The sequence below is a fragment of the Ornithodoros turicata genome, chromosome 1 (genome assembly GCF_037126465.1).
Source record: "Ornithodoros turicata isolate Travis chromosome 1, ASM3712646v1, whole genome shotgun sequence".
Taxonomy (NCBI): domain Eukaryota; kingdom Metazoa; phylum Arthropoda; class Arachnida; order Ixodida; family Argasidae; genus Ornithodoros; species Ornithodoros turicata.
This window is the reverse complement of record NC_088201.1, coordinates 209,924,257-209,950,105: the sequence shown is the minus strand read 5'-3', so window position 1 is coordinate 209,950,105 and position 25,849 is coordinate 209,924,257. Positions and strand designations below refer to the sequence as shown.

Below are 25,849 nucleotides of genomic sequence, written 5' to 3'. Positions count from 1 at the left end.
CGTTGGGGCACAGTTTGGTTTGGTGAGGGGTGAGTGTCTCACCCTGACTTGAAAACATCAAGTTACACGTGACCTTCCGACGCCACTCGCTCAAACGTCGCCCACCAACGCATTGCTGATGAAGGCCCAGTAAGGCCGAAACAGCTCTCCAGTGCTGGTGTGGCAACGTTTGGCATTTATAAACGTATGTTAACGTGCAGCCAAAGAGCTTATGCTACTTTTCTTCCCGTTATACTTCACTGGCTTTGCACTGGGCTTTCAGAGGTGAGTCCCTCACCCTGACGAGAGGACATCACGTTCCACGTGACCTTCCGACGCCACTCGCTCAAACGTCGCCCACCAACGCATTGCTGATGAAGGCCCAATAAGGCCGAAACAGCTGTCCAGTGCTGGTGTGGCAACGTTTGGCACTTATAAACGTAAGTTAACGTGCAGCCAAAGAGCTTATGCTACTTTTCTTCCCGTTATACTTCACTGGCTTTGCACTGGGCTTTCAGAGGTGAGTCCCTCACCCTGACGAGAGGACATCACGTTCCACGTGACCTTCCGACGCCACTCGCTCAAACGTCGCCCACCAACGCATTGCTGACGAAGGCCCAATAAGGCCGAAACAGCTGTCCAGTGCTGGTATGGCGACGTTTGGTACTTATAAACATATGTTAACGTGCAGCCAAAGAGCTTCTGCTACTTTTCTTCCCTTTATACTTCACTGGCTTTGCACCGGGCTTTCAGAGGTGAGCCCCTCACCCTGACGAGAGGATATCACGTTCCACGTGACCTTCTGACGCCACTCGCTCAAACGTCGCCTACGCATTGCAGATGATGGCCCAATAAGGCTGAAACAGCTGTCCACAGCTGTCCAGTGCTGCTGTGGCGACGTTTGGGACATATTAGGATACATATAGAGGGTGCCTTTTTTTCTTTCATACAGATTTTTCATTAAAAAAACTATAAGGGCTGTAGACATCCTGTTTTCACTTCTATCATGTCTGGGCCTGCGGACTTTCGTGTCCATATGTTGTTCAACCGTCAAATGACTAATTACGCAAAATCGTTAATTAGCTTTTTAATTATAAAAGCCACGGAGTTGTCCCGATGAGAACATATGTTCCTTTCGGTGACCTGATATAGTAGCCGTTTTCAGAACAAAAATCCATTCGGTAGAATTCGTGAAGGAACACCATGTTTTCTTTATTTTCTTCATTGCGCATCTTCGGAGACGCGTCTTTCCTTCACCCCCAATGTGAGAGGATGAAGGAGCACAGTGCAGCTTCATGCGTCGAAGATGAGCTTTAACTAGCGGAAACAAAACAAAAATATTCGTACATATATCGGGTGATGGTTTCGGAAATGCGCTTACCTTGTGTTGCATTTTCTGTTTGCTTTTAGCGGGTCTCCCAGGATGCGCAATGAACAAAATAAACAAAACGGCTGAACGGTTTGCTGAAAACGTCTGCGATATCACCTCACCGAAAGCGCCAGATGTTCTCATTGGGACAACTTCGTAGCTTTTATAATAAAAAAATTAATAAACGGTTTTGAGCTAATTATTCATTTGATGGTTGAGCAACATATGGCCAAGAACGTCTGCCGGCCCAGTACCATGTCTATAGCACTTATAGTTTTTTTTAAGTGAAAAATCTGTATCGAAAAAAAAAAAGAAATAAGATACCCTCTATGTATAGGTTTAAAAGGTTGATATTTCAGACGGCTTGATACGGAGACGGAGTTGCAGGGTTGATATATTCAATAAGGATCAGAAATAGAGACAGTGCTGCTACAGAGAAAGAGTATAAAAGGAGAGGACTGATGTTCTGAGGCTGGAACAACATAGAAGGGACAAACACATACGAAGCCCTTCCCCTTGTCCCTTCTATGTTGTTCCATCCTAAGAACATCAGTTCTCTCATGTTGAACAGTTGCCGCCTGCGTCGATCCCGTCGTATGGATGTGTGTATGAGTGAGCAAAAATGTAAGAGTGAAAGGAGGATGAGTGAGAGAGTGGCTGATTTGTCCCTTCAGATGACGCACCCTGGAAGTGGCTGAGAAGGCGTGTTAGCTTAGCTCAATTGGTAGAGCCCTGGACCGGCAATCCAGAAGATGTAGATTCGACTCCTACAGCTGGCTAACCTTTTCAGTGACTTTCATCTTTCATAGTATAAAACGAGACTTTACTAAAAACTAAGCGGGGATATCAGACTTTCCGACAGCGGTGTTGTCTTCAACAGGAGTGATTATGGTGACACACGACAATTTCAAAGAATGAGAGGGGAGTATGTACAAGGGGAGAGTGCAGCACACGTGTTTTGTCAAATAAACGTAAACAGGTTAAAGAAAAATTGTAAAATGAGCCACACGCGGTCATGTTCTTCGCTGGAAGGCAATCATTTCCTGGACTGACCAACCCGGCAATCTGAAAGAGATAGAAAAGACCGGATGTATTCTGAGAAAATTAGGAATTTAGGCTGCGAACCGCCGAGAGGACGCCTGGGTTCTGTGAACCTGGCTTTTAAATTTGTAGATAAGGGATGATTCTCGTTGTTGTCTAAGGCGTTAGGATGGAAAACCCGCCTGCAGAACGAAAATGGTTATGTTGTTAATTGAGTGGCCGGGTTTACTAAAATGTCGAGACGCTGGCGGATTAGGTTTCTTTAAGACATCAGATCTGTGGCTATTGAATCGGATTCTGAAGGACATAGCTGTTTGACCGATATATTGAGCCTTCGACTCAGTACAGTGAAGGAGAGAAAGCACGTTACAGGAGTTGCAGTTAAATAGACCACCGATTTTTGTGCGACGGTTAGAATTTGTGCTTGGCAGCAGTTTGCATTAATTTACAATTCTTGAACCTGCGTCCGTTGAATGGCTGACAACCGCTATGTTCCGGAGGCTTGTTTAAGTTGGCGTTCACAAGTCTATCTTGGATGTTCCTTGCTCGGCGATAAGTCACGCAGGGTGGTTCCAGAAACACCTGTCTCATACGATCAGATTGGGTGAGACGTGGACAACAGGAGTAAGAGTATTAAGTAAAAAAACGACATATTTATTATGAATTAAACTAGCTAATTAAAATGTGATAACGGAAATTTACATTTTTACTGAAGTCTCCTCTGCGGCGGAGGCTCCGCCTTCTTCAGGACAAAAGTATTAACTGACTTCACAGGGCTTCCGAAAGTCCAAAGTGACGTCACAGTGGAGCAGGTCGTGCCAGGTGGCGCTTCTCACAAAGTCAGCATCTAGAATATTATTAGCCACGTCCGGGGATGAGCTCATCGCACTTGCGAATGGTCACGCTGTTTTGTGGTGTGGATGTATTTATTTATTCAATGTACCCTAAAGGTCCCTTGGGACATTACGTAGGTGTGTGATAAAGACGGACATAATACAAAAAAGAAAGGATGTTCATAGGTTGTTACACGTGCAGCATTGGGAACTAAAACCTATAAGGATATCGCAAAACAGAACAACACAAAAAAGATGTATATACACATATAAATAGGGGGGGGGGGGGAAAGACACCAGAGTCTGAAGTAGAGAGTGGGGAAAAGTTATTTATTAAGCTGGCATTTAAACTAAGGGGCTGGGGAGGCTTACGTGTCGGCGGAAGCTCCGCCTTCTTCCGGACTAAGACGAAAATCTATGTGCAAGGTCTTTTAAAAGGTTACAAAAGTGTCGTCACAGCCGGTACAATTCCACTGAGAGGCAGGCGTCAGTGAGTCATGTTCTGGAAGGTTCCTGGGTCATCGGCCGAGGAGATTACGTGTCAGAGCCTTGGAATTCCAGAAAGGTGCGGGGTCCAGCTCGTTGAAAACCTGTTGTCCGGGGTGTTCTTAGCGTCATTGTGTCCAACTGTAAACAAAAGAAGAAAACAGGCAGCGGCCACTCCCAGGACACACAGAAAAAAAGTTATCCGGATATCCTTCTTACGGTTGATAGCACTCCTTTATCCTCATTTATTAGAGATTGGAATTTGTAGATCAAGTACGATTCGCGTTGCTCTCTGCAGCGATCGGATGTGAAATTTGACTCTAGAATAAAAAGTGCGACGTTACTAATGGAATGACCGGGTCGACTAAAATGGCGGGAAACCGGGAGGCTACCTTTTTTCGAAACATCTGATCGGTGGTTATTGAATCGAATTTTTACTTTGACCTACATATTCCGCGGAGCATGTTGTACATTGAATGATATAAATAATGTTACTGGAGTTACAGTCAAAGTCGCCATTGATTTTTAGAGAGAAGTCGGAGTTTGTACTCTTGACCGCTGCCGTGCTTTGCATTGATTTGCATATCTGGCATATTTTACCATTGCATGGATGGCATCCCGCCGTGGGTGTTAATGGTTTGGCAACTTTGGAGTTGACTAGTCTATCTTGAAGGTTGCGGGCACGTCTGTAGGTAACTCGTGGCTCCTCGGCAAATATTTGTCGTGTCCGTTCAGATTGCAGAAGGATGCTATGGTGGCGGTGGAGGATGCTGTTAATATTACCCGCGCCTGCACCAAAGGTAAGAACAAGATTTACGCGGTCGTCCTTGGATTCGTCTGTGCGTTTACCGAATAAGCTCCTCCGGTCTGTTTGTCGTGCCCTGGACAGGGCGTCTTTTACTAGACTGGGTGGAAAATTACGATTAACGCTGGTCATCTCGTCGTAATTTTCGTAATTTTCCACCCAGCCTAGTAAAAGACGCCCTGTCCAGAGCACGACAAACAGACCGGAGGAACATATTCGGTAAACGCAACGACGAACCCAAGGACGACCGCGTAAACCTTGTTCTTACCTTCGGTGCAGGCGCGGGTAATATTAACAGTATCCTCCACCGCCACCATAGCATGCTTCTGCAATCTGAACGGACACGACAAATATTTGCCGAGGAGCCACGAGTTACCTACAGACGTGCCCCCAACCTTCAAGATAGACTAGTCAACTCCAAAGTTGCCAAACCATTAACACCCACGGCGGGATGCCATCCATGCAATGGTAAAATATGTCAGATATGCAAATGAATGCAAAGCACGGCAGCGGTCAAGAGTACAAACTCCGACTTCTCTCTAAAAATCAATGGTGACTTTGACTGTAACTCCAGTAACATTATTTATATCATTCAATGTACAACATGCTCCGCGGAATATGTAGGTCAAAGTAAAAATTCATTTGGCATTCGATTCAATAACCACCGATCAGGTGTTTCGAAAAAAGGTAGCCTCCCGGTTTCCCGCCATTTTAGTCGACCCGGTCATTCCATTAGTAACGTCGCACTTTTTATCTTAGAGTCAAATTTCATATCCGATCGCTGCAGAGAGCAACGCGAATCGTACTTGATCTACAAATTCCAATCTCTAATAAATGAGGATAAAGGAGTGCTATCAACCGTAAGAAGGATATCCGGATAACTTTTTTTCTGTGTGCCCTCGGAGTGGCCGCTGCCTCTTTTCTTCTTTTCTTTACAGCTGGACACAATGACGCTAAGAACACCACGGACAACAGGTTTTCAACGAGCGGGACCCCGGACCTTTCTGGAATTCCAAGGCTTTAACACGTAATCTCCCCGGCCGATGACCCAGGAACCTTCCGGAACCTTCCAGAACATGACTCACTGACGACTGCCTCGCAGTGGAATTGTACCGGCTGTGACGACACTTTTGTAACCTTTTAAAAGACCTTGCACATAGATTTTCGTCTTAGTCCCGAAGAAGGCGGAGCTTCCGCCGAAACGTAGACTTTCCCAGCCCTTTAGTTTAAATGCCAGCTTAATAAATAACTTTCCCCCAACTCCCTACTTCAGTCTCTGGTGTCTTTTTTCCCCCTATCTATATACAACACCCTGGTCGTTCGAACCTCCATTTTGTAGCGTACACATATAAATATATATATATATATATATTTGTGGAAGAAAAAAGACGTGGACAGCAGATTTTAGGGAAGTTAGAAACACCTGTTCATTTAATGGGCAGAAATTAAAAGTTAGAAGGGGTGACAAAAAGGGGTCGACGTTTCGACAGTGGCATTGTATTTGTCTGCACAAAAGATGCGCATGCGGTTACAGATTTCTTAAATAGGTTTGATATGTGACGTCATCATCGGTACAAGGCGCGCCACAGGCGGTTGTCGGTGGGTCAGGTACGCGAATATTCTAGAAGGTCAAGTCCGGGTGGTGAGGTCATTCTCCTTTGGTCCCTGTCCGTCTTGGGGGGAAATTCCAGGGCAGGGTGAGTGCTGCTTCTGACTTTGCTGAAAAAAGAAAAAAAAAAGGAAAGGAACGGAAAGGAAGAAGCTCAACTAGGCCGCCAGAGTTCTCACCGTTGACAGTGCTCCGAGATCTTCGTTAATGGTTGATTGGAATTTGTGAATGAGATAGGATTCGCGTAGTTCTCTCCACCGATCTGAGTGAGTGGAGAATGAAAAGTGGCACATTATTTAGGGAATCACCTGGTTGTTTGAAATTGCGAGAGACCGGGAGATTTGGCTTTTTTGTAACGTCAGACCGGTGTGTTGTTGAACCTGATCCGAAATCATGTTTTGGTCTGACCTACGTATTGTGCTTGGCACATGTCGCGCTGAATGACATAAATGATGTTAGATGAATTACAGTCAAAGTCGCCATTAATTTTGATGGAAAAGTTAGAATTAGTGGTTTTAAGTGCTTGGGTGCGTTGCATTAATTTGCATATTTGACACCTGCGATCATCGCACGGGCGGCAGCCGGTTCCTGGATGTGCTGGCTTGCTAACCTTAGAGCTAACTAGATTATCGTGCAGGTTGCGCGCGCGCCTACCCACGGTGGCTGAGGAAGAATTTGAATTTTTTGTACTTCCATCGACATATATATGTATACAACCTATATATATATCCCTGTATATATATATATATACAAATATAAAAATGAGCAAATGCTCCATGGCTGCACGTGAGGCATATGTTTACAATTCAAGCGTGCCACAATCCCAGCTATGGACGGCCGTTTGTGGCACGCTTGAATTGTAAACACACACACACACACACACATATATATATATATATATATGTCAACAATTTGATCGTGCACTGCTAGCGAAGGACAGCTGTTTCGCTCTACTTGGAGTTCGTCAGCCTGGCGCAGGGAAGTGACACGATCTTGGGTCGGCGCTTACAGTGTGTCTCGGCAAGACGTCAATGTTCCACGGTGACAGCGCCACCTGTGGAGGCCGCAGTGTAAGCCAGCAAGTACATATACAAAGTAAAAATAGCCGAAGCTCTGTAGCTGCACATGTATATGTATAGGGAAGAAAATTAGTAGAAGCTCTTTGGCTGCACGTCGAACATATGGTTATAGGTCCACATATTTTTAAAGGGACTGAAAAGTGAAAAATAACCCCCATATTTTTGCCCACTGTCGTGTACACCATTGTTGTTTGATATGACACAGAAAGCACTACTTCTCAATTCGGCATATTTTTTACGTATAAATATTTTGAAGATTGCCGGAACCTGGACGGTGCTGCCAGCGAACGGCGAAAAAGAGCAACTTGGGTTTCAGGTCCATCAGGGCTCCCAGGGATTGGTCAACCCTTACCACGTGAGAGTTAATTTTGTAGAGAACAAAGCTGACGCACATTATCTTACAGCTAAACGCCATTTTAAAAATGACGCTCACTTCCATAGCTTTTACGTTATTAAAGCATTCAGCTTCTTCGCCGCTACGAGCTACGATCCGCCGCGCCACCTGCAAGGCCGTCTGTGTTATCGCGTTTATTGTTTACGTCGTGGGTGGTCGCGCGAAGAGAAGTGAATAACATGTTCGTGTTTGTTGTGTCAATTATTCGAGAGACCTACATATGCCTGGTGTAGCTTTGGTGTTCGGGGATGCAAAAATCATGTTCGTTCACCATCGGCGGCGGGCGTTTTCTACCACAAGATTCAACAGGAGTGTGCGCGAAAACGAATGTAGTTCGAAACACTCTGTTATTAGATGTAGCAGTCGTGTCGTGTTGTCGAGTGTGCTGAACTCATTTTGCTGCCGATGACTACGAAGATGTCGTAGAAGGCGAATTGCGAAGACGTCCGAAGCACACGGATGCTCAGTACCCAGTGATTTTGCTTCACCGAGGTGACGAGTTCAACACAACGTTTTAGGTATGTACAGGCGTCACACATGTATAAATTATAATATAGCGACGACGTATTCCATTGAACTTATGTTATCCTACTCGTCCCGTACTCAACATTGTTAACATCAACAAATTTAATTTTAGGGACCTTCCAGTGTTGAAGTGTCGCAAGACTGCTTCGTGTGTGTGTGATCCAGGCACTCAAGTTGACATGACAGAAATAGCTGAAAGCAGGTATGCAAAGTCCACAGATGGAAGCACTAGATTTGTTACGGGTTGCAGACTTTGTGACATTTTTTTGAGTCTTTGGACAGATGCAGAACATCAACAAGACGTCAACAAGAGAAGAAGCCGATGAGAACTACTAGCTTGTTTGAAGGGTACAAGAATACTTCCTGTTGAGATGTAGTTATAACTTTATGACTAAGGAACGCTAATTAATTGTCTAGAGATGCATCCTCTACACTTCAATGCCCAGTGAAACAGCAAACATTCATTGTCTTTGAAGCCCCACTACTCGAATTGTTCAATGTGTGTCAGAGCTGCAGTGAGCCATGCAAGGTTACCACATCATATTGGTCCTAAATTTGCAGAGTTCCCCTGTCTCGGACACAACTGTCATTTCTCTTTATTGCTTTTCCGATCCTACCTTCTCAGAGATTAATGTGGTTCACCATACACTGCATGGGCACTGCCTTTCTCTACTCATGCTTTCGGTTTCTTGTTCTGTTGAATAAATCTTCACTTCAGTTTGCAGCTATCACGCTGTCTACTGTGTTTGCCCCTCATCTATATTGATGTGCTCTAACGATATAGCACATCAACATGCCAACAACCTATCAAAGAACCTTGCCAAGTCCTACTTTTGGATGGAAACTACACGGTGTGGTAACATCCACATATATAAAGTTTTAGTCGGAGATTTGTTGTTTTTCTACAACCTTCATTGTACATTTCTTTTGTCTTACTTAGCATGCCTGAAGAAATGCTCTGATCTTGATCAAGATGACGGGTCAATGTTTGATCTGCAGCATTACTGTTCCTGTAATCTTTTCACCAACAGAGAATACAAAAGTGAACAAATGGTAGAATATAACTAGCTTGTTAAATTAAAAAGGAAAAGACGAAACTGTTTTTACTTCTCTTGTTTATTTTGTTGCAGGTTTTACAACTCTATCAAGTACGTCAAAACATCAGAGGGCAGGAAGTCCTACTCTGTTAAATCCCTGGACAATAAAAAAGAAATATATAGTTTGAATTGTGACAAAATGTTGCTTCTGCTCTTATATTATATTTCAATTAAATGTTGCGATGCATTTGTCGTGTACACTGAAGCCAGTTTGCAGGGCTGTCAATAATACTTTACATCTCAATTACAGTAACAGAGAACTTATGCAATAAATTATTTAGCCATTTTGGAGTACTATTGCCCACACCAATGCTACATGGTTAACTTTGAACCCAGATCAAGGGCTGCTAATACTTGAAGTCAGCCCTCAAGTCCTTCTTTACAAATGTTAGTTGGTGACGTGAGAATAAATCAGTTACAAGTACTCCGTTTAACAAAACAGAGTTAATGAAGTGTTAAATCCCAATCGTAGTGCAATTATCAGTTGACATTTGGAAACGTGGTCACTAAGAAGTATACTAAAAGTTATGAACACAGTTCAGCTGAATGACACCGATGAAAATTATCTTACTTACTCCTCACATATACAATTGAGACATGAGTATAACCTACAAATACATCTATGCCCACAGGTTACTTAACCCGCCAGGAACAAACTAGTAATTATAATATGCTGTGACAGCAAAGAAAAAGCAATGAGAAAAACTTGCAGCAAACAAGAAATGAAAATATGCTGAAAACATTTCTACAGGTCAGCGCACTGATGGGAAAGCATCCCTAATAGCATGCATGACGCAGATCGAGATCCAGTGGAGTACTTTCTATTGTGTTTTCTCGGAGTCCCCCATATCCTTTTTGTGAATGGCCGACAGGTGGTATAACGAAATTTCCTGCAGAAATAAGGGTTTTCCGTCCAGCTTGCCGTTCAAGTAGCGCGTAAAGACCACACGTCGCTGCCGTGTATGTTGCCATGCTCCTCGGTTTCTCGGATGTATGTAAAAGACACTTGCAGTACTTCGGTGACAAGGCACAGTATTTCGAAATATTCGTTAGTTCTGATGCAATCGTCTGTCTGCTTTTCACACGCATTCTCTACCTCTCGGCAGCAAAAACCGTAGTATCCATTCGTAGTATCCGTCGGTTTGCATTTCACACATGAACACCTGCACGACGAAAAAACAGCGCTTGTTTTCGGCTTACACAAGTGCTTCTCTCTGATACATGGAAATTTCACAAAGCAGTCCATGTTCACGGCAGGGTGAGCTACTGCTGAGGACGAATGTGACTCCGACTAATCTCTGGACGAGGAATCTTCTGCTGCGAGGAACACACTTTCCAGCACGCTAACGCACGAACAACAGTTCGGCGTGAGCGACAGTTCTCGAATGCGGACTTCCAGCGCACTCATGTTCAAGAGGCTCGACATTCTCGACGTAGAAAGTGGTCACAAATCATGGAGGAAGGAAACACAAGGAGCAGCCCCTCCGACAGTTTTCTATCGGGACGAGCGTAGCCAGCCTCGCATTGCATTCTGGGATGCTCCTGTCTACCACGTGATCGCTCACGTGACCCTCCATGGCTCATGGACAGCCCAGACAGCATGGCTCCAGCAAAGCAGACGACGCGAGCTGGAGTTCTGTCGCAGTTCAGACGGCAATATTACGTTGAACGCGTGCTTGCACTTCCTTTCTGTGTGTTCGAATGTTTACTATTCTATTAGAAGACCAGTCACAGTGTGCAGAACGCAAAAGGACTACGCGGTACCGGAAACATCACGTGTGGCAACGGCTACTTCTAACGTATGTACTTTTCTTGACTAAGTGGTAAAGAATGCCGTTCCATTAATCAGATTTGTACAACAACAGAAGATATGAAATGAATCTGCGGCAGAGTTTGAGGTCCCAAATAAACAATTCAAGATGACTCGAAGACACACGGGCGACCAAACCAAGTTACCATGTACTTACGAAAAAACACGTTCCCGTGACAGAGCTGTTTTGAGTTTAACGGGAGCCACAGCCGGGACAGGAACACATTACCATACGTCGTTTCTGCGACGGTGCTCACATTTTCACAATAAATTACTTTCAAAAACCAAAATCATACGGAGAGCAGTGCGAGAAATAGAGCCTTGCAAAACCGAAACTTTAGAGGGGATCACGTGGTGGACAGGAAGCAATGGCGATTTTGACTCGAGCGACCGCTAGAGGGTGGCTACGCTTGTCTGGAGGGAAGAGCCGCTCCTTGTGTTTCCTTCCTCCATGTCGCAAATGGCCACTGCCATTTTCGTTTTCGCTGGATTAGCGCCCGGAAGTGTGCGTATTACATGCGTCCTCGACAGATGGCGCGAGGTCATGCAATTGTTGACAGACTGCTCGGTTTCCTACTATGTCCCTGAACATGCAATAATGGAAAATTCGATTACAGAAAAACTACAGCGATTTCAGGGGAGTTCTTTGATGTTTGAACTTTTGAAGGTTCAAGCTTTTCGCAGAACATAAAGTTTCGATAGGTTTAGATTCACTTTTCGGTCCCTTTAAACGTCGCCACGCCGGCATTTGGCAGCTGTTTCGGCCTTACTGGGCCTTCATCAGCAATGCGCAGGTAGGCGACATTTGACCAAGTGGCGTCGGAAGGTCACGTGGAACGCGATGTCCTCCCGTCAGGGTGAGAAACTCACCTCTGAAAGCCAAGGTGCGAAGCCAGTAAAGTATTATGGGGAAAAAATTAGCAGAGGCTCTTTGGCTGCACGTTGAACATCTGTTCATATGTCCCAAAAGTCGCCACACCGGCATTGGACAGCTGTTTGTGCCTTATTGAGCCTTCATCAACAATGCGTAGGTGGGCGACGTTTGAGCAAATAATAATGGTACCGTGATGTTCCACGTAAGGTTTGTCTATGCAGTGTGGCGACATGTTGCCCGTGCCGCAGAGTAGGACTGCGGATAATTTCGACCACCTGTTTAGATACATGATTTTGTTTGGCACTGATATGCGTCACATTGAATGACAGAGGAACATAGAATACATAGAATTGCATAGAATGTATATATGAGAATGGAGGAGTTACAGTCCACTCCAAATCTGCGTCGATTTTGACAGTAAAATTAGAAGTAGGGCTTTCGAGTGACTGGGCACATGGCATTACTTTGGGTGTCTGACATCTGCGGCCATTGCATGAGTGGCAGCCTCTTGATGAACCTGCCGGTTCTTTTACTTTTGAGCTGAGTAAGCTACCTTAAAGACTGCTTGCACCCCTGTAGGTGACACCTGGCGATTGAGGAAATATTTCTTTTGTGAATTCTTACTGGGGGAGAATACTTTGGTGGTGTCTGAGTATATTATTAATATTCGGAATATGGCGGATTTGGCGATCCGTCTTACGAGCTTTGTCCAGGGTTTGCCGAGCCTGCCGGGTTTGTCCAGGGTTTGCAGGGGTTCCCGAACAAGGTTTGCTGGAAATTTTCGCTCCGCGAATGTACGTTCTAGTTGCTTTAGATTCTGTTCCAGCTCATCGTCGTTCGAACAGATTCTCCTGTGCAATCGGTGGCTGGCTTGTAAAGCGTTTTTCAAAGCTCTTGATGCTGACACTACTGAAGAAATTAATTGAGGCTGTTATCGTTAAAAACCTAAACCTAAACAAACCTAAAAACCTATCTAAGGACAACAAAAAGCATTGACTCAATCTTGTACGAGTATCTTCTTCCCCGAAATTCGACACCAGGCACATTTTACATGCTCCCACTACCTACGCCAACGGCACGGCTATGGAAACCAAAATGGCGCCTGCGTATGCTAATATTTTCGTGGCTGAATTGGAAGAAACATTCTTGGCTTCGCGTGAACAATAACCAATACTGTACAATCGCTATCTTGATTGTATGTTTATGAAGAGGAAGACCTGATGAAATTTAGAGCCCATTTTAACCATCCAATTCACCCATTCTTACTCGGCCGTAACTGTCAGTTTCCTGGATGTGCAAGTAACATTAAGCGATGGGGCTTATTCCGTAAGCCACCGGATTCGCAGCAATACTTATCGTTTCACAGCTGTCACCCAAGGCATACAAAGCTTGCAATCCCTTGCAGCCAAGCCCCCATACTGGAGAATCTGTTGGAACGACGACGAGCCGGAACATAATCTAAACCAACTAGAACGAACATTCACGGAGCGAACCTTGGACAAAGTTGGTTAGACGGGTCTCCAAACTCTATTCACGAAACGCAGAAGTGACGCGGAAAACGATTCAGTAAATCTAATTGTAACATTTGGTACCAATATTCCGAATATTAATTATATACTCAGACGCCACCATAGTATTGTCCTCCAGTGAGAAACGCGCAAAGGAAATCTTCACGTCAATCGCCGCGTGTCGCCTACCGGCGTGCACGCAATCTTCAACATACTTTGGTCAGCTCAAAAGTAAAATAACCGGCAGGTTCATCAATAGGCTGTCACCGCAGGTGTCAGATATGCAAAGTAGTGCAATGTGCCCAGTCACTCAAAAGCACTAATTCTAATTTTACTGTCAATATCGACTCAAAACTGAACTGTAGCTCCTCCAATGTTATCTATGTCATTCAATGTAACGATTGTCAGGGCCAGTATGTGGGCCAGACAAAAAAAGTCCTTCAGGGTTAGGTTTAACAACGTGATCTGACGTGACTAAGAAACCTGATCTACCAGTTCGAGCCAGTTCAGCCAGCACGGCCACCCAATTAATGATGTTTCAAGTTTGCTTCTTCAGTCAAACCTTGGTTTCGACCGATGCCGACAACAACGCGAGTAATTTCTAATATACAAGTTCCGGTGGATTACCAATGAAGACTCCGGTGTACTGTAGAGTTGTTGAGTTCTGGTGAATGTTACAATGGGATTGCCACGTACGTTTATTGTTTCGAACAATGTGTATCATCTGTGTGAAGTCGTTGGATGTAACGACGTATTGAATTGGGCATTTCACATGCTTCAACGTCTAATCTTGCCGTGCTGCTTGAGCATTTATACAACACGGGCGCGCACCATTTTCTGTACTTTCAGTCAATATGCGGTGTACACGGGCAATATGGGGCCCATATTGCCAGGATTTTCCCAATATTGGCTCGAACTCTGCAATATGGGGCCCACGTATATTGCCCAGTTTCAGCCAATATGGGGGAACTCTTGGCGAAACGGGCCTCATATTGGACCCGTATCGCCAATGACCAGCCAATATGGGCCAAATATTTTGTGCTGCATGGGGTGTTTGCCCCAAAGTGGGGCTCGCCTCGGCTAGTTTGCCTATTTCTGCTAGACGCACTTATGCTCGGCATAGATGTCACGGGCTTAGCACTGTCTGGGCTTTTTGATAAAATCCGTTGCAGAAACGTTTTCCTGTTTTCTAACATCAAAGGGATAGCGTGCCCTGTTAGTTTCAAGTCTGCGCCAGAGCTCGTGTTGCCCAGCAGTTGAAAGCCACAGTTGCCCCACAGTTAAAGCCCAGTTAAAGTGTAAAACTGTGACATGGCGCCGAAAGTCGGACAGTCACTCGTAGGAGTTGTAGAGAGTCGGAACCAGCGAAGAGTCATCGAGATGTGATCGGGAGCAGGAGCCCGGACGGATGCCCGAGGGAAATGGACGACGGCGGCGCCTTGATGCCTGGAACCTACCCTGGACCTAGGGGTTCGTTCCCGAAGGCTCCTGCCACCAGCAGTGAGGTTCGGGCAACCGAATACAACCAATCCACACATCCACATGCCGGAAACTGTAAACCTGCCCCCAAAGGTGGAAAAGGTGCTGTCTCTTGGCCGGAAATTCGCAGTCCCGTCTAAACGTTCACCACCGGATCTGCTATCGCTAGTGCGCAGTGTGTCGGGTCGAGCGGCGGAAAGTGACCAAGGAAGGCATGTTTCGGAGGGAGTCAACCTTGTCATGCGCCGCAAACCCCATATTCTACGAATCGGCGTTGAAGAGGCAGAAGCCTTCTTAAAATAGAACAATCTAGCGGTGATTCCATCAAGATAAGGAGGCAGGACTCACTGTACTCCGTCATGACCTTTTTAAATCCAAGCTGTACAGACCCTCTCCTCAGTTTTTCACAAGCACGATAATGTTCCGACGGCTTCAATAAAGAAAGAAGTGGGCGACCTGTGTCACAGCCACAACTTACAAGCCGCTCTTAAGACGCTCACCAGTATTTTTCAGCGCAAAAAAAGAAAAAAGAAAAAAAAGAACACGAGCACGAGGTTCCACTTAGGGTGATAGTATCCGAGAGAGGAACTTGGCAAAGGGTGGTGGCATAGTTCCTGCAGCGCAAGCTCGGCTGCTTGGAAGTGAATGCCCGTTTCCTTATTAAGAGCCCGGGTGAAGTTCTGGGGTTTCTTAGGGAGCAATGTCGCACAGGCTGCGCGACGGCTGTGGTTTCAGGAATGCTATTAGAAAATCCTGCCCACATCTGATGTGAGCTAGTTTTAGCCCCCAAGCCCACAGTCTGACCAGTTCAGGTCACCCTCAACAGATTTTGACCGCCGTAGCCGGGAGCCTCCTTAGGAAGCTTAGCAGTAGGCCTCAAGTGCAACAGCCAAAGAACAAAGACATAGTCTCAGTCATCCCCTGTCTGTACGGCGTGTTGCATAATCTCAAGAAAGTGGGTGAACGAGATGGTGAAGTGCTGTCTTCACGGCTCCCTACAAGCTCCTGAGGTTGTGTAAGGCCACTATAACGGAGAGACAGGTGCAGCAATAGTGTGCAGAGAAGCACAGGGATGAATTTGTTCAGTGCATTAATAATGTCGTATATTATTTCCCAATTTCATGTGGAAAAAGTTGCGTTGGCCAGACGGGGAGATGTTCGAATAGTGGGCTCAGGGAACATAACAATAACGTTAGAAAGGGGAAGGAATGGTGGCTCACTCTTGACTATAAATCATGCGGCTGTAAACCAGCACTTCGACAAAGCAATGTGCTAGCAAAATCTATCAACGACACCACTCGTGAGATTATCGAGGCAGAAAGAATAGATAAACCCAGCACGTTGTGCATCAATACCCCGTTGGTAACGTTGTCTGATAAAAAGCTAGATTTTCTTAGATTTCCCGCCTCTTCCCTGTAAATGTATATAAGACGCTGCCTTCTTCAATAAACCTTGTTGTAAGTAGCGCCTTGTTCTGCTATGCTACACCGTAAGTATGCTACAGCGCTAAGCATGCTACCCCGAACAGCCCAATTTTTAACCATTTTATTTGCGCCTTGTTCGTCTCACTCTTTGTCCTTGTCCTTTTAGTGCTTTTAAACCACTATTATTATCCTCAACCAACACGCCCAAAGATTCGCACACATTAGGACTGTTTATGAATTACGTCACTTCAAATGTTTAACACTTCTTTATAAGATACTTCGCGGTGTCGTAGCTTCTTCCATGATTAAGCCTCAATTCAGAAAACTACGTATTGACAATTTAACCATATGTTTACCTCAGCCCCGTTCTAGCTATGGATTGTTTTCCTTCACCTATTTTTCCGGTAAACTTTGGAACGCTCTCCCTTATGAATTGAGAGACTCCGTCTCTCTGAATGTATTGAAACGAGGTCTGACACTTATGGACAGTTAAAATTGTCAATTGGTATTTATTGCTTTTTCACCATGTTCTTTTTTTTTCTCTTCTCTCCCCCTCTGTCTCTTTCTCTCTCTTTTTTTCTTTTTGCCCCTGAGTCTGTTTGTATTTGGTAATATGTACTCTGTTATTATGTGAGCCGCTTCACAGGCACTGCTTTGCGGCTATTAATTGTACTATGGTGTAACTTATGTTGTAATAAAACGAGTTGAGTTGAGTTGAGTGTTGTGTAATTGTTCATTTAAAGTATATCATGCCATATAGTTAGGTTGGGCCCGCTTTATCTCATGCGTATTGCTGTCGCGATTTCTGTAATCTCTCATGCAAAGTGAATAATACCGCTGCAGATGAGCTTTCATTAAGTCATGTTTTCTTGTGTTTAAGGCAGTGCTTGGTGTCATTCCCTTCGGGCGCCCACGTTGAGTGTATCCCCTTTTCTTGGCGAATTTTGTGCTCCATCCCCTTCGGCTACGGGGGACGTCACACAGCGAAAACTATTTTCATCCTCTTGCGCTTTCTGTTACTACAGTGTGCTGTACTGTTACTCAACCTTACTGTATAGCAGTGACGTTTAACCAGGCTCCTATTCCCACAACACATGCTGTAGGCCGTGCAGTTGATTATCTCTTTTTACGCAGATTCCGCGTTGCTATCGGGCACCATTTCGTAACGAATCAGTCTGACTTCTTTGAAGTCGGTACCTTCGCGGACGATAATAGGGTCAAATGTAGTACCAAGTCAAGCAGCAGCGGCTACTACGATACTAAGAAAACGATTGCTGCGAAGACCTTCTACTGGATCCAGTTTGTGAGAGAAGATAAGGACATTTGTGTAAGTATGGTAACGAATGTCTTGCCAATGATTGTGCGTGCGAGCGTCCATATGCGTGAAAAAAGGAGCATGCCTAGTTCACACTGCAACTTCTCTCCATTGGGGGCACGGTACGGATCGAGCGCGCACGCGGTTCTCGAACTGTACAGGCGCATGTGCTCTTGATATACGTTTCGCAGTCACCCTCCACTGCATACCACACTCTCTAAGAAAAAAAAGAGTACTTTTGCTCCTTTTGGGGACTAAATGCATTGCCACAAAAATAGTCCCTTTCGGGAGTAAATGCACGGGAGTAAATGAATGTCACAGAGTTGAGACTGCATTTCATGCGCTGTTGCAAGAGTCCCAGGTACATAATTCGTGTGCATGCATGAAAATACTTTGAAGCAAACCGTCAACCGTAATATGTCGAGTGATATGAAATCTTGCGCCATACATAGGGCACAATTTGCGAAGAAAGATGCGCTAACTGTTTCTTTCCCTGTGTGGCTGGAAAATTGCTACGTTGGCTGAGTTTCAAATTGATCACAGGCACATATTTACGTAGACTGTTGCATTCAGGAGGCCATTCGCGAAGTTTCCCAATTTGCCAGTCGCCAATTTGCAGTCCTGGGGTGTAAATGTCGGGACTAAATGTCGGGTTAGGGGACTAAAATGGGGAGTAATTGCAGTCTAGGGGAGTAGAAGCTGCAATTACTCCCCGTTTCACTCCTTTTTTTTTTCTTAGAGTGCACCATGACTCCCCTCTCGAGTGCTCCTTCGCTCCTTGATTAACTGCGAAGCCGGAGGTACCCGTACCGCATGGAGTCCAGTCAAGGCCGCGTGTGCGTTTCGGTTCGCCGTACTTCGTTGTCATCTCAACCGCTTCACACCTTCAACCGCTTCAACCGCTCTCTTTGAACTTTTTATGCACCGCGTCACATATCTGCCAGAATCGCAAGCTAGAATTCTTTCAGCGAACATGATCAGGTTGATTCAGGATCGCGTGCAATTTATTTTATCGCCAACTATCGTAGAACGTGAAGAAAAGCAATGTGCAACTTTCCGGCGACGCAGAATAAAAAAAAAATAACAAAGACGGTTAAGAGCATCAACTGTTTACTATGTACAAATTAAAAACGAGACTTTCGTGCAGTAGGCTGCGCTTCTTCAGGTTTTAGGACCTGCTACAAGTGGTGAAGGATACATCAAAACAATTCTAAGAAAAGGGTGAGGGTTAAGAGAAATGCAAACAAATGCAATACAAATATAAACAAAAGCAAAACGCAATCACTACGAGGTGGCTGGACAAGGTCAGACAGACATACAGACGGATCGGAGGTGCACGTGGAGGAAAGCAATGCACATCACATGAATAGGAACAGCGGCCAGTTGGCAAAAAGAGCTTTAGAATGCGTACGGAGAATTATGGCTCAAGGGCGAAGGATTGAGGACACAGAGCACCTTGATCGCTAAGAGCCTCCAGACTCTGGAAAAGTGGTGCGGAGTTCGTGGTTTACTGACTGTGTATCATCGTGCAACATGTGAAAAATAGCACACAAATGATAACAGAAGGAAAAAAAAATATAATTAAGAAATAAACTTACATGTTGAAAGGACTGTAATGGGCCGCCATACGTGTGGATGCCGTGCGGTTGCAACGTTGCAAATTTCGAAATGAAATAGGATTCCCGATTTTTGCGTTTGATGTCATTAGCGCAGCAGGATTCTCAAATGGTGATAAGTAAATGAGCATGCAGATCATGTCCCGGGAGATTAAAATGTAGCGCTACAGGTGACCGACGTTTATTAACAATATCTGATTTATGGCCATAAAATCTTTCGCGGATGGTTTTACGTGTTTCGCCTATGCATTGTTTATTGCACGGTATGCAATACTGTGCAATTGCAGCGCTGTATGCACACTACTGTACAGTGTGCGCGATACTGCTGTTACTTTCTGTGTCCTGAGTGTACAAATGGATCGCGCTACTTGTTTTTCATCTTTTCCACACGCGACAGGCCTCCGCGTTCACCACGTGGTGGTCCAAAGTCTGTGCAAAACAGAAGACACGTGCTGGACAAGACAGCCGACAACGAGGTGAGCGCGCACATCGATCAGCGAATTGTCATGAAGTTTCTCGTAAATGAATGCATAAGGTCATCTGAAATTCACACAAGCACTTCAGGCTCAGTATGGCCGCAATACATTTGGCCGCAGCAAAGCGTTTGAGTCGTGCAAACGGCTCCGAGACGGCCGTAGATCAGTGCAGGACGATCCCGGACGGGGCTGCTCCGAGCCCACTGTCAGAGTTCCTGAGAACATCCAACTTGTGGAGCGCCTGATCCTCAAGGACCAACGGATAACATGTCTCGAACTGGCTAGAAAGACGGACCTTTCTGTGGGAACGTTGAACACTATCATTCATGAACACCTCCAGTTTCGGAAAGTTAATGCCCTTTGGGTCCCGAGGCACTCTCCGTGTTTGACCGGCAGAGAAGACTGGAAAGCTCCCAAGAGCTAAGGTACCGTTTCGACACTAAAGGACAGCCGTTCCTTGATCGGATCATCATATGCGATGAAACGTGGGTGCACCATTTCACTCCTGAGTCTAAACGCGCATTAAAACAGTGGAAGCATCCGGGCTCGTCGGCTCCCAAGAACTTCGGAAGCAGCCCGTCTGGGGTAAGGTCATGGTCACGGTTTTCTGGGACAAAGCTGGCGTTGTTCATGTTGATTTTCTGCCCAGTGGTACCACCATCAATAGTGCATATTCCTGGCAGGTTCTCTGGGATGTGCATAAGGCGCTCAAGCAAAAGGGGCCGGGCCTCATCACCAAAGGAGTCCTCCTCGTACAGGACAATGCACGCCTGCATACCGCGCACCTCACGACACGCACCTTACTGGAATTTGGCAGGGAGTTGCTGCTACATCCCCCTTACAGTCCAGACCAGGCCCCCAGCGATTTCCATCTCTTAGGGCCACTGACGGCGTTGCTTGGGGGTCGCCAGTTCAGCTGCGTCGACGAGGTCAAGGATGCGGTCCGATCATGGCTGCTACGCGCCAGTAAGGATTTCTTCGCTGCTGGCATCCAAGCCCTAGTGAAACGCTGGGACAAGTGCATTAGTGCAGCTGGAGATAACGTTGAAAAATAAACTAATTTCTCGCCTGTAAGTTCATTTTACTTTTGCGAGAAACGAAAAGTCTCGGTTTGATTTGGACACCCCTCGTATTTCCCTTAACCCTCACCCTTTACTCTTGTACCGTGTGACTTGTTTTCGATATATTCTTCACCGTTTGGAGCAGGTCCTCAAACCTAAAAAAAAACACAAACTTTTTAATGTGTATGCAGTTGATGCTCTTAACCGTCTTTGTTATTTTTATCTTCAAATAGTATGATAAGTAAGAGACGCACTGTCAAACTGCAATAATGGTTTTTCGCATGAAAGTAACAGCAGAAGTGTTGCATGTGAAGACACCATTACCGTTTCGCATGTACATAATGTATGCTCATTCAAACCTGACCAACATGAGGTGCAGATTGATGTATGTACCATTCCAACAGATACCTTTGAGGAACGTGCTCATTCTTGACCGTTTCAAAAGTGCACACACCGCCACACTGTGAACACTGACGCAACAGACGATACGCAACAGGAAGTCTAGTCATGAAAGCACAGACCCAAAAGCTATCACTTTGCGCGTTCCGTTGGTCTTCCGGAAACGTTCTCTCTTTCCCGGCATCACTAAACGCTTGCATGATGATTTTAATTGTTTCTCAAAATTTTCCGCAATGTATGTTTCCACCCTGTACTTAATTGACGATTTAGACATGTCCCATGTTCCTCGGTTGTCGTCCTATTCCTAAGCTGCTATCGACATATTAACTTTCTTAAATACTGCTATTTGGACGATTGCTCCTGCTTAACTCGTCAGTATTGTTGTGAACGGAACGTCTAAAATAAAATGCATTTATTTCGCAGTAGTGTTGCGTTTAGTGTACTTTAGCTATTGTACAGGGCCGAAACAAGCTGAAGGGGGACGAGAACGGGCAGGTGAGGAGGGTGGCAAGGGTAGAATTCTGAAGGAGGGAAGGAGGCTAAAATAGACGCCACACAAAGTGCTGCCGCATGCGGTCTACCGAACCATGTTGTTGCATCATGCTTCATGTTACATCATGTGTGCTAATGGCACATGCCGCATGTCTTCTGACGACACAGTAGAAGCCGCATTTTCTAGGGTGATAGAGTAACTAACTGAGCTTCGCGTGACAGCGTAACAGCATTCAGTTCCACAGCCGAGCAGGGAAGCCACTTTGTTTCTCCTCCGCGCCATGGCCATCCCCAGTTGGGCAACACAGACAGCTAACATAACAATCCTCGCCGTGGACAGCGTTGTTTAGGAAGGCGTATGTGATTGTCGTGGGGCATTATCAATGCCAATGAGACTGTCCAGAGGAGACGAAGGTCATCAGTGAATCAACCGTGGTCAGCCGATCGCAGCACGAACATTTCGCAACGAACTCAATAGAATGGCATCGCATGCGCCGTTAGGTGGTGCTGGTGCAACGAAAAAACAACATGTCATCTACTTGCCTCTCCTGCTCGCCCTTGTAGATCAGTCGCTGAAGCGAAGCTTATAAGTGGCTCTCACTGTGAGGAATAATGAATAATAAAGGCCAATAAAAGGTCAAATACGAAAGGGCGTTTCTGTTTATCCGTTGCTCATAGCTTCCCAGGCACATAGCCATGGGAACGTGGCCGAGACTTAGCGTACACCAGCAACGCTTCATTTTGTTTCTTTGTGGCAAAGGTGTTCCGGAACGTAAAGGGACATCGTTAGAAACTTTCCAAGCCACCACACGTTCCACCACCCTAGACAATGTTTATTTCCTGAATTTTGCCATCTCCTCGTAACCTGTTTTCCAGTGAAAAAAAAGAGAGAGAGAGAGGCTAAGGAGCAAGCGAGCTGCTGGCGGGGTTTTACATTATGCATCTGTTTCCTAGATACTCTTCAACGGTGAAGGATACTACAGGCTTACGTACAAACCTGATGTTCCCGTGTTCGACGGTATAATAACGTGGACGAACATTGATCTGAATATCGCATGCTTCGAGTGCCACTTTACGTGCGACCAAAGCAACGTGTCAACTCTTCTGCCAATGGTAAGCCGGCATGTACTGCGGCACACAGGCAACTATTATTGTCATTCCAAGCTAGGACTTCATCCTCCTGGAAATAGTAGGCACGGTCTTATTCATTTCTTCACTAAATTTTAATGAGATTCAATGAGAAATATGACTGACAGCTCGTGCAACCCCCCCACCCCCCACCCCGCCCCGTTTGAAAGACGACTCTTTCTCATTGACTGAATTGGGAGTTAAGCAGGGAAGCCGCCTTTGCGAAACCCGGTTCCACCGTGTTGTGTGGCGAAGACTACATCAACGAAGCAAGGAAACCAACTCAACGAATTGGTTGAGTGGGCGTCAATGACAAATGTCGATTTCCAATTGATTTAATGAGATCCGACGTGTTGTGTATCACAGACTGTGCCAATAGAAGGAATGAGGAACTGGCTTAATGTTGAAAGATGAAAGTTGCTGAAAAGGTTAGTGCGTAAAACAGCACAACACAGCCGCGCACAAAGGTAAAACTGCCGCCTTCAATGCGAAGAATAGCGCGTTTCCACTTCACAGCCAGCCGTGCCAGGCGCGTGCCAGGATCCGTAGGAAGCGTAAACATCGGCACTTTCCCTCCTCTCGAGTATCCTTAGCGACACTTCGTAACATAGTAATACAGCAGCAGTTTGTGGCAAGCTGTTAGCATACAGTTATGGCACGCTTACAGCAGAAACACATGCACTACAATGCCAGACGGGGGAGTGTGTCTCCCGCACACAGATGGCCGCCCCTCCAAGCAAGCCCTCTGCTTCCTGGGCGAAACTCCCCCATAAAGTTAAGGAGGAGGTGCCTGACCAGTAAGCTATCACGGCACCGTGCTATTAGGGCCGGGTCTTATAGCTTTATGCGAGCAGCAGCAGCACGGCAACATTGCAGCAGAGCAGCTTTCTGCTTCCGCTGCTCTGCTGCTGGAGGCGTCCTATAGCTTCTTTTTGAATTAGCGGCAGCAGCGGCTTAGGAAACACAAAACGTGTTGGCAACTGTGCCATCGTTTACAATTTCGCACATTTCGAAGTCGTACGCAGCAGCTAAGCCTTTTAGCCCACACACCTAGGAACGCAATCCCAGGTGAAAGGCGTTTGTGTGAGAGATATGTTGGGGATTTGTAGCCCATAAGTGGACTTTGAGATGAGTGTGGTGGTGGTCTGAGCCTCGTATTATCTGATTGACTCTTCGTTGATGTGTAGTCAGTTTCGTGACATTCAACGTAGGTTCCCCCCACTGCTGTGCAGAACAGTCCTTGTTGTGTTGTGTGGAGATTCTTCTACGGGATATTGTCGCATAAATATCGCCTCGTTACTAGTATTCCTTAGTATTAGTTGATTTACTGTGACTGCCAAATGCTTACGTTGCTCTTAGCGAAATAAAATTGTATAAGGAAAACAAAGGCCCCTTCTGCTAGTCTTCACCGCTTTCTGCCTCTTTTCACAAGGAATGGGTTCATTATCTATCTTTATCGAACTCTTTTTGTTGTCCGAACATTGTCTATCTCTACCTAACCCTTTTTAAGGGTCAGTTTCATTTACAACAACCTAGCTCGCAAGTCGACGACCCTCGCAAGAAATGTGGTCGGTGTGGTTTTCACACAGCATGGACGTGAAAATAATTTGCTTGTACGTTATCAGGTACCTTCCACCGTGGTATCACGTAGGTTCGGTCGAACACTTTATTGAACTTTATGAACTGAATTATGTCCTGAAAGCGCACTTCGCGCTGTCCCGATGATTGAACACTCGCTCCAAACTACTGGCAATCACAAGCGTGACCGCCTTTGAGCCACCCCATCGTCCCCTGCCACTTTTTCTTTTACATTTTTTGCTTCTTTTTTCTCTTTTGGGAATAGCAAGTCGGCCTTGGCCTGTCTGACCTCTCCCCCTTTCTTTATGTTTAATAAACATATCCACCCCCCCTCCACGTGACCAGGTCTTCAGAAACAAATCACAAAACAACCAGACACAAACCTTTTGTCGCCACTCCCCAAACGGAACAAAACTTCCTGTGGTGCTCCTAGGGATATCCTTTCCCGGCAATTCGGATCTCCCTCGGAGACAGACATTTTTGCGACAGACGTCCCCCACATCTCCGAGTGGCCATGGTTTGGACTTCCCACAAATATCTGTCGTTTGTCCTCACAGGAAGTTACAAGGAGATGCCGGGACGTTGCACGGACTTACTTGCGTACGTGCTCAGGGCCCGGTATTTTCTCATTATTATTGATATTTTTTATTGAGCCGCTGCGCAAGTGGACAGACTTCTACTAGGCGTTTCTTTCTGCCATTTTGTTTCAGCTTCGGCCACTGCATATTTCTTTCCCAGTTGATCCTCTTTATTTCTATGTAGTATTTCTGTTACGCATATTGAGCGTGAAGTTTTAAAAAGCAAAAAATGTCTTGCAACCATGAACTTAGAAAGGTAGTGTGTATTGTCGTCAAGCAGGAGAGCTACCTATGGAGGTAGACCCCTTAAAGTAGTGGCATCTTTAGAAAAAATCTTCCCGGAAACAACACCGCAAGCGATGTTGCCCCGACGACCGTTTTACGGGCCGCGCATTCCAAGACACGGCCCACCCGGGGGCGGACCGCGTTATCAAGGGGCCCTTCTCGAAATATGAAGGACCGGCTCCCTTTCGCCTCCCTCCACCGCGATAGATCGAAAGATCAATACGCGGATTTGAAGGGAGACCAGAGCATATCCTAGTGGCATACCTTTCCAAAGCGAAAACGGATACCATATATTGCTTGTCTGGCAAGCTTCCACCAATTCTAGAGTCCCGTTTGCCTGCGAGTCAAACTAAAGGGTAAAGTGTTTACTTTTAATGCGATTGCGTATACAGATAACACTGGACCGAAGAAGTGCTTGGCGTATTAGCTCACTCCAACGATAACGTCTGTGTTTCTTACTGCTTTAGATTTGAGGCATTTAGCTGGTTCAGCGAAAGTCGAACTCACGACGCGACACACCTTGCCATGTTTCTCTTTCTCCTCTGATAATGCTCCCTGCAACATCCCATCAGGAACCCAATTTGGACAATTCTTCGAACGCCCGTTACG

At 45.6% G+C, this 25,849-nt stretch overlaps 1 protein-coding gene across 2 annotated transcripts in view; it reads left to right on the top strand.

The window, feature by feature from the left end:
• Positions 1-25,849, top strand: part of LOC135376020 (uncharacterized) — a 65,464-nt gene that overhangs the window by 20,762 nt on the left and 18,853 nt on the right. For both annotated transcript variants that reach the window (XM_064608634.1, XM_064608641.1), the window contains exons 3-4: positions 17,447-17,639; positions 22,626-22,784. In XM_064608634.1, coding sequence (XP_064464704.1) covers positions 17,447-17,639; positions 22,626-22,784 — 352 coding nt within the window. The remainder of the gene's footprint in view (positions 1-17,446; positions 17,640-22,625; positions 22,785-25,849) is intronic.